The sequence below is a fragment of the Neopsephotus bourkii genome, unplaced genomic scaffold (assembly GCF_033783945.1).
Source record: "Neopsephotus bourkii isolate Nb327-2 ecotype Australia unplaced genomic scaffold, CSIRO-AGI_Nbou_v1 NB_1765, whole genome shotgun sequence".
NCBI classification, from domain to species: domain Eukaryota; kingdom Metazoa; phylum Chordata; class Aves; order Psittaciformes; family Psittacidae; genus Neopsephotus; species Neopsephotus bourkii.
In genome coordinates, this window is record NW_026902239.1 from 4,382,302 (window position 1) to 4,404,401 (window position 22,100).

General features: G+C 40.6%; 2 protein-coding genes across 3 annotated transcripts in view; both read left to right on the plus strand.

The window, feature by feature from the left end:
• The window catches only part of MAP3K5 (mitogen-activated protein kinase kinase kinase 5), a 99,394-nt gene extending 90,785 nt beyond the window's left edge, over positions 1–8,609 (plus strand). For both annotated transcript variants that reach the window (XM_061378464.1, XM_061378463.1), the window contains 5 exons: positions 2,177–2,417; positions 4,813–4,925; positions 5,809–5,921; positions 7,002–7,078; positions 7,877–8,609. In XM_061378464.1, coding sequence (XP_061234448.1) covers positions 2,177–2,417; positions 4,813–4,925; positions 5,809–5,921; positions 7,002–7,078; positions 7,877–7,937 — 605 coding nt within the window. In that variant the 3' untranslated portion in view covers positions 7,938–8,609. The remainder of the gene's footprint in view (positions 1–2,176; positions 2,418–4,812; positions 4,926–5,808; positions 5,922–7,001; positions 7,079–7,876) is intronic.
• A 2,405-nt stretch (positions 8,610–11,014) lies between these two features.
• MAP7 (microtubule associated protein 7) overlaps positions 11,015–22,100 on the plus strand; it is a 117,620-nt gene continuing 106,534 nt past the window's right edge. Inside the window, exon 1 of the mRNA XM_061378475.1 lies at positions 11,015–11,387. Coding sequence (XP_061234459.1) covers positions 11,351–11,387 — 37 coding nt within the window. The 5' untranslated portion in view covers positions 11,015–11,350. The remainder of the gene's footprint in view (positions 11,388–22,100) is intronic.

A 22,100-nucleotide genomic window follows, 5' to 3' on the forward strand; every position in this document is an offset into this window, starting at 1 on the left:
AACAATTCTGCAACACAGTCAGCAGTAGTAGGCTCAGGTGCTCTGGAGCCTGATTTTTGAGGTGCTTATTACTGCCCCTTGTAATCTAAACGACAGACCACTTGCCAGCATGTGCTGAGTGTGGGAGGTGTTTTTTACAAAGTGCAGATTAATGATGTGCTCTTTGGAGTACTTGAAGGTCTCCTTGGCTCCTGGTCAGAAGCTCTCTAAAGAGAAAAAAACCAAAACCAACCAAACAAACCTACAGTGCCTGCGGTTCGTATATTGAATTTTGAACGTCGTGGAAGTAGAAGAACCTTGTAGAAGGCTAGGCTGAGGAAAGGAGTCTGTGTAGGAGAAACTGCAGCCCATTCTGTTACTACCAGAGTTACTTTTCTCTGCAGCTACTTAACTTCTAAGCTTGTGGTTCCCCTGTTCCCCACACTGGAAGTAATGGTGAATTTTTGAACATATGATGTAATGCTTTAATCAGAAGTTAGAGTACTTACGTTCCTGTTTTCTGCAGTGGGTTGTCTTCAGTTATCAACAGTAGGATCTGAAAATTCCAACGAAAGTTGCAGCTCTTCCTGTTCTCACTGGTATTTTCCGTATCAGCAGCACAACCAACAAGGCATAAGCAGGGTTTCTGTCTTAGTCTCGAGTTATAAGGAAAACCTTTTGATTAGACTGCCAAGCACCTATTAACAGGCATTACTGCTGTATAATAGGAGTGCTGTAGAATTCCGCATTAATAGACTCTTCTTCCCCATACCTCTTAGTATCAGCATTAAATGTACATGGTCAAGCTTAAACAAAAGCCTCTGTGCCCTATTAGCTTTCAGGCACTGATCATCTGCCTCTTCCCTAATTGCTTCACCCTACTTATGATTGCTTCTCCTTGCCTTTCCTTCCTCTTCCCTCCCACCCTCCATGAATGATATGAAAATTTATCTCTGGCCTTAACACTTCTAAAAATTGTGGGATGTTTTAGGAATTATGTGAAGTAGATGTACAGTTATACTGCCTGCCTAGTGGTAAACAATGGCAAAATGAGCTTCTGTTCTTATTATCATGATGCAGAATTTCAAAGCAAATTCAGACATATTTGCCTAGCAATATTTGGGTAACTGCTATATAATACATCTGCTTTCTTTAATTTAGAAGCATAGCTCTCTTGATCTTAGTATGTTCAGTCTTGAAATAGTTATGTAGCATTGAAATGAAGAGATGAAATGGATCAAGGAAGAAATGTTCCTTTTGTAAAGAAGAGAAATGTACTTGTTAGTTCTGCAGCAGAAAGGACAAAAAACAAGTGTGATTCATGAAAAAAAAAAGTATTTTGGTGAGGAGACTAAAGGGAGTGCTCAGCAGTAAGAAGCCACAATTGAAGGAAGGAAGGAAGAAAGATTTATATTAAATGGTTAGAATTAACAAACAGATGTTGCAGTAATAGGTTATGTAGGAGTATAAGTTCTTGTGTACATATCTTGCATACCTGGTAAGCTCTGGTAAACAGGCTAAACAGGGAGTACAGAAGCCAGAGCACACATAGAGCTTTGTGTCCACAGTTTTGTGGATATACATCATTTCCATATAAGCAATATTCTCTCTTATAAGTAGAAGGAAAGTGTGCTACATATTATTTTTGGTAGAGGGATCTGTTTGTTATTTCCTCTCTATATTTTTGGATACCATTTTTGGTAAACACAGAATTCTTATAAAGGGAGAATGCTACACATGCCAGCATAGCAACAACAGGAATAGCTGGATATAAAAGAAATAATGGCTATTTGTTTAATAAAACATTTCAGGTCAGACACATGAGAAATCACAAACCACTGGTAATGGAATTAAGCAAAAGAAAGTACATCTGCTGGGCATAGTACTTCAGCACAGTTTGATGTGAAATGCTAGCCAAACCTGGAATCCTATTCGTCCAGATTTTTGGGGGTGTTTATAGCTTTCAAACATTTGATAGGCTGAATAATAACCAGTGTAAACCAAGATGCTGTTATGGTCTGAGTAGTCTTATACCCCTAGAAAGTTTCATCTGTTCCCTTACTACAGAAATTTCATCCAAAGCTGTAGGATGGTTTGTTAAATAGTCACTTAGGTCCACTTTTGTTGTAATGTTTAAGTAATATTTAGCATCCTTAATTTTTTTTTTCTTTCATTTATATTTTCATGTTACTAATAGAACTGAGGCCACATTTTAGCCTTGCATCTGAAAGTGATACAGCAGATCAAGATGATGTAGAAGTTGAAGATCAAGATGAGCAGCCTCGGAATCAAACTATCCAACAGCCTTGCATTGTCATGGAAGATGCAGTAGCTACCTCAGGTGTAAGCACACTCAGCTCTACGGTTTCACATGAGTCCCAGGCTGCTCACAGATCACTGAGTGTCCAGCTGGGCAGGCTAAAATTAGAGACAAACAGGTAAGTCTGGACATCAGGAGACACTAGACTGCTTGTGACAATGTGTTTAACTTAGCTTTTAAAATATATGTGCTGGAATTCTAGCGACAGTATCAAAGTTCCATACTAATGCAAGTTGTTCATTTAAATGATGGTCACTGTTTAGCTGTGACTGATCACTTCTACTAGTTTTATTCATTTCAAAACAATAGTGGTGCAAGTTAAGGTCAGTCTTGATTTCAGGTGCCTTTCAAGAAAGGTCTGAAAAAAATGGGATTGGTGCTAAGCTTCTGCTTTTTCTCTCCTTTGTATGCTGTGTAAGGCTGATGAATGGTATTATGTTTTCTGTCCAATAAGGCAGAACTTGCAGTTCTTTTCTATAGTTATTCTTGGGGAATGAACTCAGGCACCTTGACAGCCACATATAAACTCTACCAGGAAACTACTGCAGGCTTGCTTTATGCACAGCACTCACTGCAGCAGTGAATTTAATGTTTTTATTATCTTTCTTTTTTATTTTTTAATTCTTCTCAGAAAGATGGGGAAAAGCAGGTGTGTTGTTTAAAAAAAAGAAATAAGCCAGAAGTTTGGATAGTGATTTTTTTTTTATCCCCCCCCCCCTCCCCCTCCCCCCGAAATACACATATTCCACTTTAAAACTGATAAGTGGTTCTTTTGGGCTTTTTGGTTAAGTAATGTCAGAGACAAATTTTTCTTCATTCTTTTATCCAAATAATTTTTTTTATTATTAAAATATATCAGATAGTCTGTTTGCAGTAGACATTTTAGCTTTTGCAGTATCCCATTTATGGCACTGGATTTCCTACTGACCTCAGTATATTTTTAATATGACCTTCATAGAAAGAGAACACGTCTTCAATAAGACAGTTGTTATGCTTCTATGCTTCTAGAATGTTTTGTAATTACTGTTCCAGTTGAAATTAAAATGTTAAATTTCACTTTACTTTTAAATGTGCTAAGAATTTTGCCATAATTAGATTAATTCATTAGACTGTGCTATTCTTCGTAAAGTATCGGTATTTTTTTATTTTTTAATGTTACAATTCATATTTTGCTTGTGGGAGATATTTTGACTGCCTTATTGGTACACGGAAATAAACACAGAAATAATTTAGATTGGTTCACTTCCCAAGTTCATGATGGGAGTTGCATCAGAAGTGATTCATTTGTAGAAGATTTTCTATTACTTTGCTTTTGTGAATTTATTGAATGCAAAGCTTTTGGACAAATAATCACATCCTATCATTCATGCAGAAACTTTGACGTAAATAATATGAGCAATTGTTTAAGTATTAATTAAAGCTTTATTGGCATAATCAGCAAGCAGTTCTCAAGAGAAAATAGTTGATTATTGGCCCCAAAGGCCTTTTTCAACCAGAATGGATAGAGGCAAAAATTAACAGAAAGGTGACTGCACACTTGTCTGGCCAGACTTTCAATCTGCACTGAGATTAAGTGAGCTGTGGGTGTGTGTAGAGGCACAAAGCAGCTCTGTGGACTTGTTAAGAATTGTTAGCTCAGGTGTGGAAGCACTCGAACGTAACTATGCTGCTGCTGGGCCTGTATGCGATCTAAAAGCAGGGCTTGATGTTTTTACAAGCAATCATATGGGATGGAGTTTACTTCTGTGCAGATACAGTTAATGTGTTTTTGTGGCACATTCCCTAGCTGAATTCCAGAATGCCTCCCCTTTTCGGTGTCCCAGAAAAAAAAAGTTGCAGTGCTTATTTCTGCTTGACATTCTCAAAAGTAATTGCTTAAGGGATGACACAAGGTATTTTGCCTCCTCTTTTCTCACTCTTCATATAACATAGAAGGGTAGGCACTAAGTGCCTGGTATATGGGGGACAGCCCTTGTGTGCATGAGAATATATTTCCCCAATTTAAGAAATGCAACCACAAGTTTTCAGCACATTTTCATCACAGCTCCAGCCTTGCCACACCTTTGAAAATGTCTGCTGGAGAGATGTGAAACTGGCATTTTTCTGTACCAAAGATTATGTCACAAAGTTTAGCCCTTGGTTTATGAAACACTTCAGTATTTGTTCTTATCAGTTACACCTTTGTTTAAAACAATGCTGGCTTAGAAATTTCTCTGAAATTTTGTATCATGCCACCTGTTTAGTGGGTGGATGAGTATATGGAGGCTGGTGTGTTTGGGGCTTTTTGTTTTGTTTTCCTTTATAAGAGCTGTAGCTTTAGGAACCAGTGAATGTTTACGTCTTGGTATAGGTCATAATAAATCTATAATGAGACAATACTCCTATGAAAATTGAAGAAGCCTGTCCTTGTCTCTGTCAGGAAGGTTTCCAGCTTAAGTGTGTTAAGATCTTCACTGTCCTGAAAATTTGAAACTATTTAAGGAAATGTGTGCTTCCTTTCCATTATTTCATAGGTTATTGGAGGAGTTGGTTCAAAAAGAGAGAGAATTTCAAGTCCTCTTACATCAAGCTATAGAAGAAAAAGATCAAGAGATCAGAAACCTACGGCTTAGGTCCCAGCCAATAGGTAAGTGAGAAGAATTTTCAATGAAAAGCTTCATACTAGCTGCAGATGAAGACAGTGGCAGCTCAACTGGTCTTTTTATTGAGCTAGTCCCAGCAAAGATGCTTTATTATGCTGCTGCTGGTAGGGTTTGCTTTGAAGTAAGAATGTACAGTGTAGAAACAAATTACTGAATTTGTTAATCACAGTACAAGGAATGGTATGATTTAAATATGTTTGATTGTGATTATATGGAAGAGTACAAAGCTTATATCCTACAGAATAAATACTGTTTCTAAAGAGGATAATTGAGTATGTTTAGGTATATTTTCTTTGAATTAAAGACTGTTCCAATTGTTACACTGAAAGTTCAAGAGCATTTAATTGGTGAGATGTAAATACTACTTCAGACTTACTGAGGAAAGTTGTTTGATGTGCCCTGAAGAAGGTAGAAGTGCTAATGTTTCCATGTAATATGCTTCAAAGGAGTGTTTTCCAAAAGCAGCTGATCCTCAGTCTAGGGCACTGCCTACACACCAATTGTATGAGTTAACGCTGAACGCTTCAGATAAATTGATGCAGTGTTAGTGTAGAAATAGTTACAGTGTGATTGATGTGCCTTGTACAGGTAAAATAATTTTCCGAAGAGGACAAAAAAACCTCATCTGTATCAATGCTCACACTATTTTAACTGCACCCCTAACCAAGTAGAGTTATTGGTGCATAACTGTCTATAAACTGTAATTAAGTGCGTGCCTTGGGAATTGACATTTATCTTAATTTAATGGGGATACTGGTATTTTAAGCTTGAAGGGAAAGCTCACTGAAGAAAGTGCTTCAGCAGTCAAAAGTGCCAAGAGGTTGCTTTGGCAACACAAAACCTTTTTTTTTTAAATGCTTATTCTAGATATTCCTGGATTGTCTCTCTGTCATCGTCATTCCACTGGCACAAGGACCGAAGACCCTGATCTCATAAGCTGGCTGACTGTTCAAGGAGCTGATGAGGCCACGATAAACAAGGTAGCAATGATTCCGTTAAGTCTTTTACAGTTACAGTACTGTGTTGTGACTTGATGCAAGATGATACCAAACCTTTTTGATTGCTTCAGTACATGGAGAGGTTAATTTGTTTTCAGAGGATAGAAAAAAGCCATGAATATGGAGGCCTTCATAAAAATAGAATACTGTTAATAATTCCTATATCTGATTTGGAATAAGGGAATAAAATGACAGTATAGCTTTGTCATAGAATCATAAGATGGTTTGGATTGGAAGGGACCTTGAAGATCATTTAGTTCCAACCCCCCCTACCATGGGGGTTCTAGTCTTCCACTAGAGCAGGTTGCTCAAAGCTCCATCCAACCTGGCCTTGAACACTTCCAGAGACAGGGTATCCACAGCTTCTCTGGGCAACCTGTTCCAGTGACTCACCACCTCCACAGTGAAGAATTTCCTTGGTTCATAATTTTTCAGCGTTTTTACATATTGCAGCAGTTCCTGCTGATTATATCCTAGATACAGGGTACATGTTCACCCTCAGCTAACTCTGTTAAGATGTGATTTCCTGAAGTAGATTGGTCTGCTCTGCAACAAATTATATAATCATAGAGGTGTTGAGCAGAATTTTAGCTAACTTAAGAAAACCTGCATGTAATTATCACTCCTACAGATCAGATCAAAGGTTCCTTGAAACTCAAGTATATCAAATTTAGATGGCCACTTTTGAAAAGGTAGGTCTTAACTGTTGTTTTCAATTTCCTCATGGGTGAAATGTGGTATTAATTACGCTCTAATTTGGTGTTCATTCAAATCTATGACGCTGAGGTAGCAGTGTTAACATCAGAAATGACAGCTGACAAAAGTTCTAAGTAGCTGTAAAAGCATGACAAGTTGTGCCTGTTAAGCCAATGTATGCAATACAAAAAATAAGTAGTTTCAGTGTATTTCGAGAAATAATATGGATGAATCTGTTACGTATACCACATATTGGCCCAATTTTATGTTTCTTCTAAGCTTCTAATTTTAAGGGCAGTGGTATATAAATCATAGAAAGTTAGATTATAATTCTAACAAATTGTTCATTTAAACTTCTTTTTGTAGTTCTTGGCTGAAGACTACACATTAATGGATGTTCTCTGCTATGTTACACGAGATGATCTGAAATGTTTGAGACTGAGGTAAGTCTTCACAGTTAAATGAACTGTGCTGAGCAGGAGTTGCATTTTGTTACAAGAGAAAATAAGTGATACTAAGTCTCTATTTGTTGTATTGTATCATTTAACATAAGGAACACTTTCCAGTGTGTCCAGCTGTCCCAGTAACAGCTGATACTGTTTAAATCAGTTTAAAATAAGCTTTTCTGTTAAAGGAAAGCAAAGGGACAATTTTAAAGTAAAGCTTTTACCTTACAACTGGAGAGACAGGAAAACCCATCAGAGTCTTTCTTTTATTTAAAAAAGTAGAGAGAACAAAACTTCTGTAGTTCATCAGCAAACTTCAGAAATACTACTAATGGACTGCAGCTAACACTAGACTTCACCTAATCATGCCAGGTGTGTGGGTCACTGCAGAACCAAGTTTAAGTAGGAACAACAGAATTTATCAAACACTCTGTGTGGGCCCAGTCAGTTTAAAAATAAACAACTAAAAAAAAAAAATAATTAAAAAAATATGGCAAGTGCTGAAATTCTTTCATGTTAGAAGTCTGCTGTGGGTTATGCAGGGCCTTTGGCCCAGAAGTCTGAATTCCAGCAAGTGGGCATCTGACAAGTGGAAAGATTGCCCAGTACTGTAATAAAAAAAAGACTCTGTTCCCTATTTGAGTACTACATGTTGAATTTTACCTTTGATCAGCCTTCCCTCTGAATATAATTGGTCAAAACCAGAGCAAGAACATCAGAAGGCAGCTAAACTGGAATGCTTCCAGGCTAGAGAATATCTTTGTTCCTGAGCATCTTTATGATTTTCCTTTACAGAGGAGGAATGCTATGCACTCTCTGGAAGGCCATCACAGACTTTCGAGGAAAACATGCCTGACATTGAAATTTTTCTTCACTTCTCTGCAGAAAGAAGAAGGTTTCCTTTCAGCACAGGGCAAGTGTGCTGTCAGAAGGACTGTTGCACTTTAATCCAGTATTTGTTTACCAATGTTAAAAACACTGCAGCTTCCTGACTGCTTTTACTCCTATAATCCATAAGGAATCTGTAAACAACCAGCAACATTATTTTACTTCAAATGTTTTTACACGCAAGTTTTTCAAAACCTAAAATAAATAAATAAACCCCACCATAATAAACTCATGAAATATTGTAGTTAAAGTAACCAGATGTTAATTTCATGAAAAACTGATGTAAGATTTCATGTGACTATACATCACTGGAACAAAACCAAAATGTGACAACAACTTCTCAAGTTTCTCTTTCTTTGTAATATATCTCTATAATGTGTAGTAGAACTTAATATTTTCAATTATAATTAGATATTTTTCTTTCAGTGTGCAAGATCTCATGGTAATTGTTTTTATCTACTACCCTACATAGTTTAATATTGTTTATTTTTGGTAATTTAAGTTCTATGGTGCATTTGTTTCAGAGCTGTTTATGTACTACTGAACTGTACCAGTTGTATACACCTGAACCACAGTAATGTTAGCTTGTTCTAAAGCTATCTCTGACATATACAGTTGAAAATAAAAAGAACCTAAGACTCACTATTTCTTTTTTCTTTTTTTTTAACTTTAAAATAATAAAGGTGTAGAACTGGAAAATACTAGACAAAAAAAAGAGGAAAAAGTCATATTTGATTATCAAGGGAACCTTTCTGATACACGTTAAAGTTTGGAGTTTGATGATCACGGCATTGAATATTTTCCTGTTCAGTCTTAACTCACAATCCACAGCTGAACAAAATTCTCTGAGTGACCTACTCAACTTGAGAAATTAATGTCCTGCCTCCATGCATTAAACAGTCATTGTGGCCTGTTGCTTTCTTCTGCTTTTGTTTATGCAATATGTTTTCCTCACGTATAATGAAAAAGGATGGTGGATATTCCCTGTCCTTCCAGCATTCTAGCATGGGGTATCATCAGATCCTATGGGACAGCTGTAAAAACTTCCACTGTGAGTAAGACTTGCCTGGACAAGAACTTCCTTCTTTCTTCATAAACCTTGGTAATCAGTGAAGAGCTTATGCCCTGAATTTTTCTGGTCTAGCAGGTATTTTCAAAGAAAATTAAATATTTTTTCTAAGCACAAACATGTTGTTTTAACATGCATGTAGTAATTTTTGCTGCCTAAACCCCACCAATTATATATAAAAAGAATAAGCTAAACAAAAAACAGCAGATTAAATAAATTTAGTCACATTTTACCCTGAAGATGGTTCCACTGATGTTTGGGCACAGCTAGATTCAACTCATTCCAAAAATGTAAACTATGCTTCAGGAGAAACATAACTACCGTTTTAACAATTTCTACTGCTATTACAGCAGAAAACTACATTTTCAAGGTAGTTTTTCAGCACTTGAAAGACCAGTAGTGGAGGATGACTTGTAAAACTCACGCATGGAAAAGACCCTTGGACAATCAACTCCTCTAATTTGATTTTTGTGTAAAACATGATCCCTTATGTGTCCATGACTACAGCTTGAAACCCTCTTATTTCATACAGCAGGGATAGAGAAGAATGTAACTGCACTGTTTTATGTGTGTGTTGATTCTTTAAAAGCATGCAGCCTGTTCTCTATGACTCAGTAATACCAGCTATTTGTAAGAGAAAGGAGTGTAATCGAGGAATCGATTTAATGTCTCCATCAGACCTAGCTTGGCACCAGCTGAGAATTAACTCTCGTAGCTTGCTGCTGGCTTCTCCAGATGCAAGGTGGGATCTGCAGAGCTGCTCAGTAATCAGTTCTATATGCTCCATGGTAAGACTATATCAAGTCTGATCCATGCCTAGGCTGGGCCACATATATATTACTGGAAAGATCGTGAACTGGTGTGAATGCAGTTCCCTGAACAGCACAGTTTATCCATCTCTGTACTAAATCTATGCACAAAAGCTTATGTAATCTCTCCACTTTAGGCCATTTCATATACATTGTGCCAGACACATTACTTTTTATATCCTCTGACAGAACATGAAGAAAGGTTTTGAGACAGAATGCATCAAGCAACTCAGCCTGGGATCTGCTCAGTCTGGCTTCCCGAATATGTTGGTAGGTACTTACAGGGGCTACAAGCGAGGGATTTGAGATTATGTTTTAGTGCAAAATATTGCTGAAGGCAACCTTTTGACTATAGGGCATACCATTCCCTTTGAGCATGGATAGCCTCTTGAGCCTTGAGTAGTGCTGTAGTAATCCAAGGCTCAGGCTAACTGGGAGGCACCTTTCCACCTCCATTAAAAGAGCCAGGCAGAATGCAGAAGTGAAAACTTGGCCAAGGCAGTTCTGATTTTGGAGTCTCTTTAGTGTAGAGCCCAGCCTGTTCTTGTACCAGACATACATATTCCTGCCTACAAACCACAGAGCACATTTATCACCTAAGCCCCAGCTCTTTCTGTTTTAGAGCACAAATGGCTCCTGGTGCACCAAAACATTTATCCTCCTTTCCCTTAGAAAGTCTCACTCCCTGAGCTTGGCTGTCTTGTGAAAGGAGGATGTACTGCGCAGCGACAGAAGCTTGCTTTGTCCGGTGTGCTGGGCCAAGACAGTTACATCTCGCTATTTGCTTGGTTGAATGCATAATGCATGCTGCAGCTGTGTATCAACTCCTTCACTCTTCAGCTATAGTTCTGATGATTGGTACTACCAGCAGGCAGATGCAAAATGGAATGATGCTTTAATCCAGGCCTGGAACACTTTTGTGAGCAACACTTATGCTCTGGAAAGCAGTACAGGGCAAGTTCAGGTCACACTTCACAGAAAGGACCGCTTTTCACAGGGCCACTTCTTAGAATCCAGACGCTGCAGGCAGCCTGGGATACGTACCCGGCTGTTTAAAAGCACGTGCCACAACAACGAGACTGCAGCAGTACAGTTCTCTTCCAAATGATGCACAGCACCGCTGAAGCTTGTGAGTTGCCCACCACTCCTCCCACCTACCGTTGAGACACCAGCGGCGAGCTGGTAATCATCCCCAAACCTACTGTACCTTATGAGCTGTGCCAGTGCAGAGGGAGCCCCTCCGACGAACAGCAAACACACCTGGAGAAGCACGGCTGCGCCAGCTCGGCCAGAGCTTTGCGGGCCGCCCTTCACCCTCGTAACAGGCGCTGTGGGCGGCGGGGGCTCGTACCCGCGAGGGGCGGCCGTAATCCGTTCGTGGGCGCCGGGCCCGCCTTCACCTGCTCCTGCGGCCGCCAGCGGGGGAGCGGGGACGTGGCGTTCTCACCTGCCCGAGGTCGCGGATCCGCGGGGCGGAGCAGCCGCGCTCGGCTCAGAGAAGACATGGCGGAGGCCGCGGGCAGGAGCCGGCGCCCCGCAGGTAAGGCATTGCCTGCGGTTGGGGTGGTTGGGGGTGGCGGAGAGCGGCGGCTGCGGGCGCCTCTGTGTACTCGGCCGCGAGGCGAGGGAGCGCGGCGGGGCCCTGCGGCGGCCTCCTCCTTCTCCCGCAACAGGTGCGGGGGCGCCCCGCGGCTGGCCGTGCCCGCCGTGTGCCGGGCTGCGAGCGGTTTTCCTCTTTCCCCGGTGTCCCTCCCTCGCCGCGAACCGCCCGCAGACCCGGCCCGGGGTCAGCGGCAGGGGCGGCCCCACACACGGACGCTGCGGCCGGGCTCTAGCCGAGCCGTGCTGTGCCGGCGGGGGCGGCGCTCCCTACTCGAGCCCCGCCGTAACGGCGAGGCTGCTACCGCAGTGGGTGCGCGCCGTCGTGCCGGGGACACCGCTTGTTGTTCTGAAACCTTTGGCGTTTAGCGCTCGGTGTGCTGAGGGGCGCCGACACTGCGGCGGGGCTAACACAGGGGTGCTGGGGCGCGGGAGTCCAGGGTGTGCTGCGCAGCGTGTTTCGAAAGGGACTCGAGGTAGCGGGAATCCCGCAGTTAAGGTGAATAATTACAGCATCCAGCTAACGGGGACGAGGTGGGCCCTCCCCTGGCGTGGGAGAAGGGATGTCTCGGTGAAGTTAAGGTGCCCCGCAGCCGCGCCGCCTCTCTGAGCCAGGCCCGTGGCCTGCGCCCCGCGGGAGGGCCGGCCGGTCTGCGGGAGCCCGGCAGCTTGGTTGCCCCTTCAAAGCGACGGGCTTCTGCAAGCCCGTATTTCCTATAAAGAAAGCAGTGAGTTGTCCTTCCATCTCTTCTAAGGAAGGGTGTATGTTGAAAGAGCGTTTTCGGATGCTTTTATTTTGTCCTAAGGGCAAGGAGGGTGAGGGGAGGAGAGTTTAGCTTACGCAAGCAGATCGGGTGCTGTATCACTGTTGTAGGCACAGATGCTGTTTGCTTTTGCAGGCAGTGGAGGGGTTGCCTTTCTGGCGTGTTCACTGGGAGTGCTGCTTGCTGGACTGTGAAGTCTGACTCCAGCTTTTGGTCCCTTTTTTCCTCTTTTTCCTCCTTCCACAGTACAATTCCACTTGCCCTTTGCCAGTCCCTCACTTCTCTTAACACACATCCAAGTTACCTCTGACTCAGAGTGAGTTTTTTCATCAAAACAACACATGAATAGGCCATATGGCTGTTGGTTTATTAACTGTTTCCACAGTATAATATTGTTAATACATATTTTGTATAACGTGGGCATGCAGTCACAAGCAACAACTGGGCAGACCCATCCACATGCTGTCTTGAATAAAGTTAGAAATGCAGTGCTTTTGCTTAGAAAGCCTGTTTACAAATCACTCCCAGCTGTCACTCTAAAGTTCAGCTTTGGAAAGGATGTGCATCTGTCATCCTGCGTGTTTCAGAGTTTGTAACTATGTTAACTTCACTTTCCACGGGAAAAACTGGCTGTCAGTATATATTTTTAAAGCCATGTTTAAAAACTCTTTTCAAATTCTCTACCTTACATTGTTTATGTGATTTAGTTTTTTAAAATCCATATTATCAGTCTTTTCTTCATAATTTACCAAAACTGGAGGCTAAGTGCCAAGTGATCCATATTTTACATATGCATGGCTTTAAAAGCACTTGCCTGCCTAGATTTATCCCGAGTTTGGTTTGTGGTTTCATCTTATGTTACTGAGTTGAACTTTTACTCATTATGACCTATTTGTAGACATGAGGTGGATCTGCTTGCATGACTTGTTGAGTATTTTGAGTTTAAATTGTTTTGTGCTGTCAAAGTTCATTCAGAACTTCCTCGTGTGTGAAGTGCCAGAGTTAAACTTCTACTGTGAAGCTCTTTGTTGTCTGTTGAGGTTCTTCTGACTTACCACAGGAGCTGCTTTCCAGGTGTTCATAAACAGGAACACCCTCTCAGCATGATAGGGAGTTGCTCCTTGGCCGTTTGGCCTGTTAGCTGTCAGGTGTGTGTGCCTAGGGAGAGCCGGCTGAATGGTTTCAGCTGTGGTCTGCTTTGCAAGTGAAATGCTGGTGTCTGGATCCAGCTCCTCAGGAAGGTCGACCTCTCATCCTGGTTTGGTGGAATCACCTACTGGTTGACTTATTGTTCCTGTTTGAAAGGCAAAACAAACCAGCTAAATAGCTGTATGTGTGCTGTGATGTGTGTTTGGTATTTTTTTCCTCCCTCCTGTGGCTAGATATACAAACTTCCAAATCTGATGGTGGGGAAAGCTGTAACAGCACCATGGACTTTGCAGAGAGATGTTACAAGGAGTAAATCCCTCTGTTGCTGGGTAGGTGGTCTGCTGCACTTAACTAGCTGTCTTCAAGTGAGTGGTTTCATTACTATGGTGAGGTGTTTTTTTACTCTGTTGTTCATAAATGCACACATAGCAAAAGGGGTGCAGTGCTAAGGGGGTACACTAACTTAACCAGTTGGAATTTTTTAATTATAGCTCCCTGAGCATCTTGTAGCTCTAACAAGCTTTTCAGTGATTCCTGAAATGAGAGGAGCCCTCTTGTGGGGAATATCGAGCAGAGAAGCTTCTAAGGCACCTAATTTTCTGGCTACCCACCCACAAACATAGGTGTGCCTCTGTGTGAGGGAGCTTCTCACGCATGCTCCCGGCCAGCTCCGTGCGTGGATGGTGGCTTGCTTAGGTGCTTGGGTTATTCCAAAAATCTTGAATGGTTTTGCATACTCTTCTAGCTAGCATTCTCTTTTCTATGTGAGTTTAATAGTATTCTGTTCTTTCTGCAGGAAAGCAGGTCACTGCTTTCAGTGGTTTCAGTGCCAGGCAGCTTTATTAAAAGCTGAACACTGAGGTGGTCTCTTTTTAACAGCTGGGGCAACTTTTCATCTGTTGCTGCTATATCCTTGTGACTTCTCTATCCGAGAATAAATTGCATTTTAGCTTATTGTGGAGTTTTGATGTGTTTTTTGTTTGTTGGCTTAACGGATAGACCATGTGGGGAACCACAAGGGTACAGGGGTACGTACAATAGGTGGGAGCTTAAAACGCCATCCGGTTCCCGGCGGCTTCTTCCCTCGAGGGAATTTAAAGTTTTTTGGCACACGTTCCCATGCCCTCCGAGGGGAGCTGCGGCTCCGCCGGTCACAGGGCCCTGATGTCTGTGTTCTCCTGTCGGGGGCGGCGAGACTCGCCCTCGCCTGCGGGTGCCGCCCTCAGCGCGGCTGCCGGCAGCAGGAGGGGCAGCCAGACGAGTCTCCCCGCTCCGGGCGGTGCACGACCAGGGTTAGCTGATTCTTCGAGAGGTGCTCTCTGCTCGGATCTTTGGGGCTAGAGACCAGAGCGCCACGGAGTAACGGGGGCTTGCAGCAACATGGAGATACCGTATCCTTACTGATGGTAAAAGTGTTGGAAGTGTCTCCTAGCACTCTTAATTTCCATCCATAATAATTTAAATGTCAGCACTGTTGTGAATGCTTCCTGTCTTTTAATAAATAGAGGATCTGTAATTGTTCTGTTGCCATCCCTCCCTGATTAAAACCTATTCACACTTTGCAGTTCTATGCCAGATTTTACAATTCTTTAATTTGCCCTATGTTAATTTTAACGTTTTCCTGAATCAGTACTGTAGGTCTTGCTGTAGGTGCATAGGCTCAGATTTAGCAGTAGCTTGTTGAATTAAAATGCTACAACTAAATTAAATTTAGAAGTGTGGATGAGAAGGTTAAAATCCTTACAGATGCCATCCCTCAGCTTTAGGAGTCTGCTAAAGTACTGTTTCTTGGATTCTTTCACTGGTCAAGTAATGTTTGTATAAGGACTACACACTGTGGAAAGAGCTTTTTGATGTGTATATTGTGTATTGTAAGTCAGGCTCTCTCCACCTGCCTACTCCCGTAACTACTAGTGTAAAAAAGGGGCAGGGAGGAAGGAAAGATAAAAACACAAGAAAAGAAAAAACACAAAACCAACCATCACCACCCCCCAAAACAAAATCACAACAACAAACCAAACAAAAACAAGCAAAACCCCAAACACTGCTACAAACCACATCCATAGTTCATGAGATACCAGGCGTGTTTAGTGATGCTGAAGCAGCTGGCTACTTCCCCTACTGGAAGAGAGCTTCTAACATCTAGCTCAAGTAGTATGCATTGTTATTTTACTTGGGCTTCATATTCGAAATGGATGTTATTTTGTAGGTGTTATTTCAAACTGTAAAAATCATAAGTTTACACTAATCAGAGTTGGTTCTGATTGATGGCAGGTTTATTAGTATCACAGATAAACAAGGTTTAATACTTTACAGCTGAATATTATTTGTGGTATTAAAGGTAATTAAATATCATCAGTGCAATAATTGCCTCAGTTATGTAAATACTGTATAATCTAGTAACAACATATTTTCTTTTCCACTTAAAAAAATGTGCTTAAGTCTAGACCCACAGTGCAAGCCACAGCATGCTGCTAATTTTATTGTGGTAACTGCACACCTGCCTTTCCTCCAGGAAGGCGATCTCCTATATGTGATTTAAACAAATGCAGTGGACTGCTAGGAACTGTGGCAGGACAGACATGTTACACTTGTTTCAGGCGAAAAAGACTATGAGAAGATGGTGCATTTGTTAAACTGGTTCAGATTTAATTCTACAGCTGTTCCTTAGTATTGATTCTGGAGTCATGCACGTTTGTTTTCATTAAAAGCAATCTTTGCTTTCATTAAAATAAGTAGAAAGTATATTTATACCCTTTGTGTCTTTGGAGAAAACTATTGAAGATATGTATACTAGGAGATAGTTAGCAACCCTGACTCCTGTTGACTTTGAGATTCTTCAGAGATACAAGTGATGGCATGATTTATGCCCCAGACATAGTCACTAGTAAGACTAGACTATGGAGGGGAGAAATGAAGTACTGATGTCTCCAAGTATCTCTCATGTCTGTGTCTGATACCCTAAGGTGTACTCCCTTAAAGTTAATGGAATCCCAAAGTCCAGACTTCTTGGTCACCTTTTATGAAACATGCTGGCAAGTGAAGTGTCAGAAGAGCGCTGGTGATGAACACAGCACAAAATAGTTCACAGGATTATCTCCATTGTTACTATCAGTAATACAACAGTGGAGGCAATTTTAATTTGTTCTTGGCATATTGCCTTTTCTTTCAAGTACATTCACATTTTTAGGACAAAGCTTAGTGCTTTTTCTTTGAAGTATATTCGCATTTCTACCAAAAAGCTTAGTACAAACATAAGCACTCTTAATTTTGAGTGTTTTACAAGTGCTTGGTAATCTTAACATATGTACAAACTACATATTTGAAAAATAAGCTGTTTTTTTTTACAGATACAAGCAGTAGAAATGCTGCCCAGGCTGTTAGTTAGTAGGGTAATTAGCATTGATGATTTCTGTTTTCTACTGAATTCCTGTTTCCTACTGCCCTGTGAGGTTCCTTGCTACCTTTCCTTATTTAACTGACTGTGGGCTGAAGTTACAGAATATGCTTTACTGTGGGGCCTGATCCAATATCATTGTTACATATAAATGGCGTTGCCTAAGAGTGATCGAATATGTTTTTATTCATCATGCGATATGTTGTGCAATTTTTACAATTAGTCATACTATGCAAATCCATTCAATTAAGCAATGTTACAAGGCTTGTTAATGTACATTTTGTATTTGATTATTTTATTGGTGTGTATACGTTCAAAGTATTTGTGAATGATGAAACTTTCATCTCCATGTTCATGTATCTCTTGCTCTGATGAGTGAGATTGAGTCAGAACAGCTCCCAGTCTCTTTGATTTTTCCTATGCATGGAAATGGACACAGGTTTAATTGTCAGAAGTGAAAACACTTAACACGTTCAATCTAATCACTTCTGAGGAGCTCTTAATAGTGTGGAACTGTGCATGTAAGAGGGAGAGCTGAAACTGGGAAGAGGTCACCTCCAAGAAAGCCTTCCGTGCCGGAGCATGTGTGCGGAGGTGTGTGTCCTGGTGGGTCTGCCTCCTGCTTCAGGGTCTTGTAGACAGCGCTGCTGCTGGCACAGCTGCCTGTCTATGATTCACTAGACCTGTGATGGGTAGGGATGAAGTGAGGACTGAAGGAGCAAGTCTCCCACATCATGTGAGAGGATTGCCATGGCTGCTTTTAGCACCTACAGCTGAGGAATACATTGTCTTGCTGTTTTGATAAAAGTAGTATAGAATGTGCACAGTCTTTGCAACATGTATGATGGTCCCATAAACAGATGGGTAAGCTAAAAAAAAGCCAAAGTAGTCAGGACAGTTACTATTAAAATGAAGACCTGGTGTCTGCTGCTTGTTTCCAGACCTTGCTTATTTAAAATTAACCATCTCTTAGGCAGAGATGGATAATAATTCTGAATTCAATTTATTGGAAAGGGAGATACTGAAATGCGAGACTAGGATAAAGACATATATGTTCAGACTTGGAGAGAAAGGTGAAAAGAGCTGATCCTGCCTTTCTGGAGAATCTTAATAGTTCACTGCTGCTCCCCGCTTTTTCCCCATTACATATTTAAATGTGTGCTTGCTTAGGCTGAATGATTCTGCTGGTTTTTGAGCTGAAGCACCTAATTCAGAGGATGAATGAAGAATAAGTTCATGAAGCTACTGCGATTTTAAGGCCTTGACTTTTAGAAGGGAGTCGACTCATTGCTTATTTAAAGCTATTCAGAGTGCATCTATACTCCTGACAGCAGGATTCTCATTAACCAGAAAGATGAAGGTTTCACTTCTTATTCACTAGCATTTTATATGCACTTACTGGTTAATGCAAAAGGTCTTTTTTCCTTCCAAGAAGGTGGAAAGAAGAAATCAATGCAAATAATGTTTACGCTAAATATTAAAGTTGTTAAGAAAATGAATGTACTGCTGTAAAAATAATCTGCTAGTCCTTTATTATCTTGTATATAAAAGCAAGGCCTTAGAGATATCTTTGAAGAGAGACTTAGAACTCTGTAAAGACAAGGTTATTCTGTCATTTTTTGACAATAAGAGGTAGAAGGAAGAGCAGCAGTAGAAAAAATCAGGTGTGTGTTATGTCTGACATAGTGGTTGGCTTGATGGAAGCAAGTATTTTTTTTCACAGTGGCTATTTTTGCAATTTCCAACCTTTTCTTTTCTTCTCTTTTTTTTTTTTTTAACAGAATGGGTAGAATCCTGTCTGTCTTCTTAAGGCTATTTTGTTCTGTCCTAGATTTAAATGGCATTGAAAAGAAAGTTTGTAGTCATTTGATGCTGAGTAAATAGCTGTTTCTCACATGAATCAAATAAAAAAGAAAAGCCTCTACTTTCTCCATTCTTTTGGCCTGATTTAAAACCTACTGAAGCAGAAAGGAAAGCAAAGAGATGAGTCTCTTGAAGGAAATTAGGGAGAGATTGAGCTTGGAGTTTAGTGTCCATGTATTCCAACATTGTCATGCAAGGAGTTGGACTTATGGGTCCCTTTCATCTCAAGTTATTCAATGATCCAACACTGCCCATATTATGTATTTTAAAATGACTTTCTTAAAAAACCTTTTGACATAGATGATTGATCCTGTATGAAGACAGAAGAGAAGGCTGCATGGAGACCTCATAGCAGCCTTCCAGTATCTGAAGGGGGCCTACAAGGATGCTGGAGAGGGATTCTTCACTAGGGACTGTAGTGATAGGACAAGGGGTAATGGGTTAAAACTTAAACAGGGGAAGTTTAGATAGGATATAAGGAGGAAATTCTTTCCTGTTAGGGTGGTGAGGCCCTGGAATGGGTTGCCCAAGGAGGTTGTGAATGCTCCATCCCTGGTGGTGTTCAAGGCCAGGTTGGACAGAGCCTTGGGTGACATGGTTTAGTGTGAGGTTCTCCTGCCCATGGCGGGGATGCTGGAACTTGATGATCTTAAGGTCCTTTCAAACCCTAACTATTCTATGATTCTATGCTCATGCAAAATATGATTGTGTATTTTGATGGGTGAGTACACTGAAAGTTTTTGGTGTACTGTTTTTGCAGAATGAGACGGAATCTTTTAACTATACCTTGATTTTCCACATCTTTCTTCCCAAGAAAAACATCTGGAGCCTTACTTTTTCATGCTAGGAAAACATGTCTATAAATGCAAAATGCCACATTCTTTCCTGATGTTACTATATAAGACAGATACCTCCCTTTTTCCTGAACATCTAAGTACTAACAAAATTAGAAATAATAATTAAATATTGTCACTCTTAAAGGATTATACATTAATATATTGACTTGATCTAATTTGTGATATAAAATGCATTTAAGTTGAGGGGAAGCCTTAAATCAACATCCAAGAACAGAAGTAAAACAGTGTTTATTTTGCTTTACAAATTCTGTGACCCAGACCTGTCTCAAGTTTATGATTATTTTTTTATGGTTGCTTTTTTGTCTTTGTTTTGATTTTACACCCTACAAGAAAATGGTCTTCAGCTGTTAGCAGGTTTTGATAAAACTCAAGAACAGGATTGTGAATAATGCTCTGAAAACACTGAAGCATCATTTCTGACTTCTCTATTCAGCTTTCAGAAAAGTCTGAACTTTTCTGTATTGTTTCAGTAGTTGAGTAGTTGCTGGGTAGCTCTTCTAACAGTAAGGTCATGCGAACTATTTAAAAATAGAAAAGTATCTTATAAGAATCAATTAGTTCTTTCAGAAAAATTCTTCTGAAGGTATTGTTTCATCTTACAACTGGAGAAACTGAGGCTGGAGATTATAACTTACCTCAGGCTTTGGAGTGCTTCAGTGTCAGAAGAGCAAGCAGTGGTGAACAGGCTGCTCTGACTGCTGAAGCTGGCTTGATGCATTTGTGCCTTGAACTTTGTTATTTTTAAGTCGCTCTGGCTGGCAGCAGGGAGGAGGGGAACATTGAAGGCTGGAGCAATCTCTCCAATGGATGGGCTTAGCTGGGTTTCACAATAATGGCAGACAGTAGATTTTTGTGTGCTATGATTGACAGCTTGTGAGGCCTCAAATTGTTGAGGTTGGGTTTTTCTTGCCTTTTGGGGGTGTGGGTTGTTTTTTGTTGTTGTTGTTTTGAGGGATTTTGTTTATTTGGGTTTTTTTTTTTTCAGGAGGGGAGAGGGGGAAGGGTTGGCTGTCCTGTCAAACTCTGACTTCTTGGTTGCTTGCGCTTTGGGTATGGTATTGTTTTAAAACAGCATTTTAACTGCTCTTATGCAAACGAAATAGCAAGAGAAGACCATGAAATTCCTATCAATTCCTTGATAAACATAGAGGTGTCTCATGGAGTGGGAGGGAAAAAATCTGTATACTGTGATTCAGCAATGTCTTATGAGTGCTTGTGTTTGAAGGGATTTTCATAGACGATTTGTCTATAAATTTCTTTTGTCCTTCTTACTGTAATATATGAGCTTGTGTTCAGTTGGCTTGATTTTCTGTAATATAACCTTACATGCCCAGTGATATAATATCAGTTGGAAGCCATCTTTTATCAAGTGTTTGTTTTCTGTTTTCTTTTTCTTGAAAACATACAGTCCTAGTTAGTACAGCCTGCCAACTCTTGTGAAAGACATAAAGCCTTGCAAAGACAAGATAGTTTTCTGTTAGTTAGCTAACTTGTGTTGAATACTGCCTTTTGTCTTCACTCCTCCCTGTGAAAGAGCAAAAAGGTTCAGTTCAGTAAGCTCAGACTGGCAGAGTGCTTTGCAAGGCAGTTGCTGTAGAACATGAGCTTATCGTGTGCAACTCATTATATGCTAAATCACAGTAATGAGCTTCACATAGTGTTTGGATAGTTTACAGGGACTGAAACAATCCTGTGAATGAAAGAAGATAGCAAATCTAGAGTTCAGATACTGAAAATTATCAGATTACCCACAGCAGACTATGTAGGTGGCTGTTCTGGTGACTGGCTTCAACTTGCTTTTAATTTCTTAGGTAGAGGTATCAAGACTTAATACCTGATGTTAAAGCAGAAACATCAGTTAGGATGTTGTTATAAATATTTACATTTCCCAGATCACAATATAATTATCCTGATAGTCTGTTTGAACTGCTGATTAAGATTGTTGCATATCAGATTGTGCAGGTAATTACACCTGTAGAATCCTGTGGGTGAAAGTGGGTGTGTTTAAGTGTAGTTGTTTAACTGATAATGAGTTTTAAATTGCTGTAAAAAGGAAAACCCCCAAATTACCCAGTGCCCTCGAGATAGAGTTGCCCTCATGTCTTAAGAGAGTCTGACCCCATGAGTAAGAGCTGAACTGTGATTGTATTGGTACTCAGTACGAGTCATGGTTTGGGGGCGGAGGGGCAGGATTGGGTGTGGGAAATCACTAATAGGGGCTGTGTAAGCAAATCTCTTTTATTTTTTTTAAAGAATTTAGCAGCCTTGCCACTAAAAATATCCACCATGTTCCTCAAGTATTCCCTCAAGGGAATATTGCTTTCATTCCAGTTTTCATATAGAAGCTCCTGCATAGCTGAGGCAAGGCTGAAATAAGCAAAACTTTCCTGCTAGGGATACCTCAGGAATTTCTTCTTCTTCCCTAAACGGATGGATAGAGGATGGTATTTATCAGTACTCTCTGGCTGTATGCAGGATTGGTACATTTTATGCATATTTAATAGTGTTAATTAGGAAGTTGATTCTTGGGGTCTGTTTTGGTTTTGGATTTTGTTTGTTTGTTTGGTTTTTTGTGGGCTTTTTTTTTTAAACTGAAGTACCTAAAGTTCTGTGGTATCTTCCAG